This window comes from Castor canadensis, chromosome 19 (genome assembly GCF_047511655.1).
Source record: "Castor canadensis chromosome 19, mCasCan1.hap1v2, whole genome shotgun sequence".
Lineage (NCBI taxonomy): Eukaryota > Metazoa > Chordata > Mammalia > Rodentia > Castoridae > Castor > Castor canadensis.
Window position 1 is genome coordinate 5,950,513 of NC_133404.1, and position 3,372 is coordinate 5,953,884.

General features: G+C 51.9%; 1 protein-coding gene across 1 annotated transcript; it reads right to left on the reverse strand.

Moving 5' to 3' along the window:
• Positions 1-1,676: 1,676 nt before the first annotated feature.
• On the reverse strand, positions 1,677-2,823 carry Imp3 (IMP U3 small nucleolar ribonucleoprotein 3). Its single transcript, XM_020175880.2, has one exon. The coding sequence runs from the start codon at positions 2,729-2,731 to the stop codon at positions 2,177-2,179; it is 555 nt and encodes a 184-aa protein (XP_020031469.1). The 5' UTR covers positions 2,732-2,823; the 3' UTR covers positions 1,677-2,176.
• Positions 2,824-3,372: the final 549 nt, after the last annotated feature.

Sequence of the window (3,372 nt, forward strand, 5' to 3'; positions counted from 1 at the left end):
GAGTGTGTGTGGTTTATGTAGGGCAGGGCACCTTCAAAGGCGCCAGGGAAGCAGGACAGGGAAGAGAACAGGGATGTGGTCTCAGGTAAGCTCCAGGCTCAGCTGTGCCATCCGCCACCCCTGCCTGAGGTGAAGGAACTTGGCCTTCCTCCCATCAGTCAGTCGGTCACCCCAAACGGGTGAGTGTGACCTCTTGGGTGTGGAGACTCAAGTTAGGGAAGGCAGTTTTCCAAAGGAAGGGAGCGGCTAACACCCACATCCAAAGACTACCTGCATTTCATCTGTGACCTGAGGGAGGAGCTAAGTAGGAACTAAATAATTCAACTTTTTTTTTTCTTTTTGCTAGATAAGGGCTCTACCACTGAGCTCCATCTCCAGCCCTCAGCACGTTCTGATCACTTGAGCCATGCCCCTAGTCCATTACTATTTTTATTTTTCCGTCTCTTTTTAAAAAAATTTGCAGTGCTGGGAATAGAACCCAGAGCTTCCTACATGCTAAGCAAGCATTCTACCACTGATTCACACCCCCAGCCCCATTTTTTTTTATTTCCAGACAGTTTTGCTACATAGCCCAAGATGACCTCATTGAACTTGCAATCTAATCCTCCTTCCTCCTGCCTCTGCTTCCTAAATTTTGGGATTGCAGATACGTGCCACCCTGCCCAGTCATAATTTTTTTCCACACAGTTTAGATACCATCAGTTTCTTATAAAAGCAAGACACAATTATTTACATGATAAAAGATTTCATAATATCAGTGGAATGGGCAGCTTCATGTGATGCCATATCTTCTTTTCTTTTTTGGTGGGACTGGGGTTTGAACTTAGGGCTTTGAATTTGCAAAGCAGATGCTCTACCTCTTGAGCCACACCTCCAGTTCATTTTGCTCGTTATTTTGTAGATTGGGGGGGGGAGGGGCGGTCTTGTGAACTATTTGCCCAGGCTGGTCTCAAACCATGATCCTCTCGATCTCAGCCTCCCAAGGAGCTCAGTAGCGCTCAGCTCCATTTTTTTTCTTTTGAGGTACTAGGTCCTGAACTCAGGGTCTCACACTTGCTGTACGACATGAGCCATTCCACCAGCCCTTTTTTGTTGTGGGTATTTTCAAGACAGGGCCTCTTGAACTTTGCCCCAGCTGGCTTCGAACCTTGATCCTACTGAACACCTCCTGAGTAGCTAGGATTACAGGTGTGGACCACAGGCTCCCAGCTTCTACCAGGTTTATTTTTATTTACTTATTTTTCTTTTTGCAGTGGGGATGCTAACGATTGAACCCCTGGGCTTTGCATATGCTAAGCACATACTACCACTCCTAAAAACATCTGTTCTCAGGAACCTCCTGGGCCACTTCCAACCACTAGATGGCCAAGCTACAGGGTGATCATTTCCTTAGGCAAGCAAACATTTCAAGTCCTCTAATATGGTATTTCCTGGGGCTGAAATATCAACAGGAAGTCCTGTGGTGAAGCGCTCTGCCAAAACTTTCATTCCAGAAAAGGGTTGGTAAAGTGACAAACTGCCCACCCTTGTACAACATCCTGCAGCCTCCACATGAGGCCCCGGTTGCAGACCTCGCCAGACAGCTCCATCACAGCTGATCCTAGTCCTCTTTTCTGGGCTCCTGAGCCACGAACAACAGCTATAACCCTATGTAAGAAGAGCAGACAGACAAAAGCTGCACTTACAGAACGGCTGGGACATTTATTGGCATTAGAAAAGCATTCTTTTAAATAAGAAGGGACCCTTAAACAGTCTCACCCATCTTACGGAAATTTGAGCCAAAATCGCCCTCCATTCCTAGCTTAATCACGACCAGGAGCAAGTATTCGAGTTAGGTAAGTTGAATCAAAGAGTCCTGCTTTAGATCACAAAGGAAATGAGGGAGTGGGAGACGTTTCTGCTTTTACACACAGTGTTCCGAGCACCAGAGCTAGAAATCCCCACTGGAGTACAAAACTGCTTCCCAGTGCCTCCCAAAGGCACAGTCATTTAATTATCTGTAGTTCAAGGTCTAAGAAAAGACTCCTGGAAAACGGGGAAGAGTCTCTCCAGGCTTTGTGACCTGCAATTGAGGGGCCAAGTTCTTGACAACAGCTGACACCCTCTTGGAGGGAGCACTCCATCAGTCCTCGGTTTCTCCATCTGTAAAAAGCAGTCCTGGTGAGAAGAAGACCCGCTAGGCATCCAGATCGAAGTCATCGCGCTCCTCATTGTACTCCATCACATGTCGCTTGATCTTGGATGAGTCGACCCAGGTGACAAAGTCCTCCATGCTGCGAGTGACAAGGAAGGCGGGATCGGTAACCACGTCTGGGCCCACGCGTACGTGGCCCTGCTCCACAAAGGCCACCGCAGCCTGGAGGTGCTGCGCCATGCGCAGCTTGAGGAGCACGGTGGGCAGGCGACGGCGGCAGAAGGACGAAGCCGTGACGAAGTCGCAGAGCTCGAGCGAACCGCGCGTGGGCACCAAGCCCAGCGCGTACAGCTTGTCCAGGAGCGCGGCCGTAGCGCGCACGCGGAACGGGTCGCGTTCAGGGAGGTCGCGCAGGCGCCGCGCCAGCTCGCGCACCGCCCGGCTCAGCTGGTTGTAGCGCGTGTACTCCTCGCGCCGCTGTAGACGGTAACGCCGCAGCACGCGCACCTCGTGCAGGTTGTGGTCGGTGACCTCCCAGTTTAAGAAGTCCACCTGCTTCAGCAGCTTCTGCTCGTGGAATTTAAGCTTCCGCACCATGATGGCGGCAGTAAAAGCGGCGGGACTCTAAATTGAAACAGCCCTTAGAAGCCCGAGCGACTTCCGCCTCGGCGCGCGAAGACCCGGCCGCCTTGGGAGCTCTTGGCCAATGAAAGAAAGGCTCAAAGCCACACCCCGTGTTCCTATTGGTCAGAACGTGAACACGCCTCCATCCGGTGGCTCGCGGTTCCTTCCTACTTCCGGTTCACAGAGGGATGGTGGGGAAGAAGCTCTGCCCACCGGAGGTGGAGGGTGTCGGTCCCGAGGCGGCTCATCGCGTTTTCAGCCTTTTCTAGTGTAGTAACCGTTTGAGATTACTCAGAAGTCTGCCTTGGGGCACTCGAGAGATGAAGTTGTCAGTTCCGGGAAAGAGGGAGTGACTGCCGGCTCATGTCATTGGGTTTACTGTTATGTGACCTAGCACTCTGGGGGCGCTGCTTGGAGCCTGGCTCCTTTGGGGCGACCGTGTGGTCCCGCCGCCCGCCAGCGTCAGGTCCTTCACCGGGCGGACAGAGCCAAGCGGGTCTGGGCGGCACCGAATCGAAAGCTGTTTCCTAGACGCATAAAAATCAGGACCTATTGGGGAGCCGCCTGGATATTGTTTTTGTTCTTTCCTTTGGCGGGCGGTGCTGGGGTTTGAA

Coding starts and splice junctions, on each gene's coding strand:
- Imp3 (XM_020175880.2), bottom strand. CDS start 2,731: ATGGTGCGGAAGCTTAAATTCCACGAGCAGAAGCTGCTGAAGCAGGTG.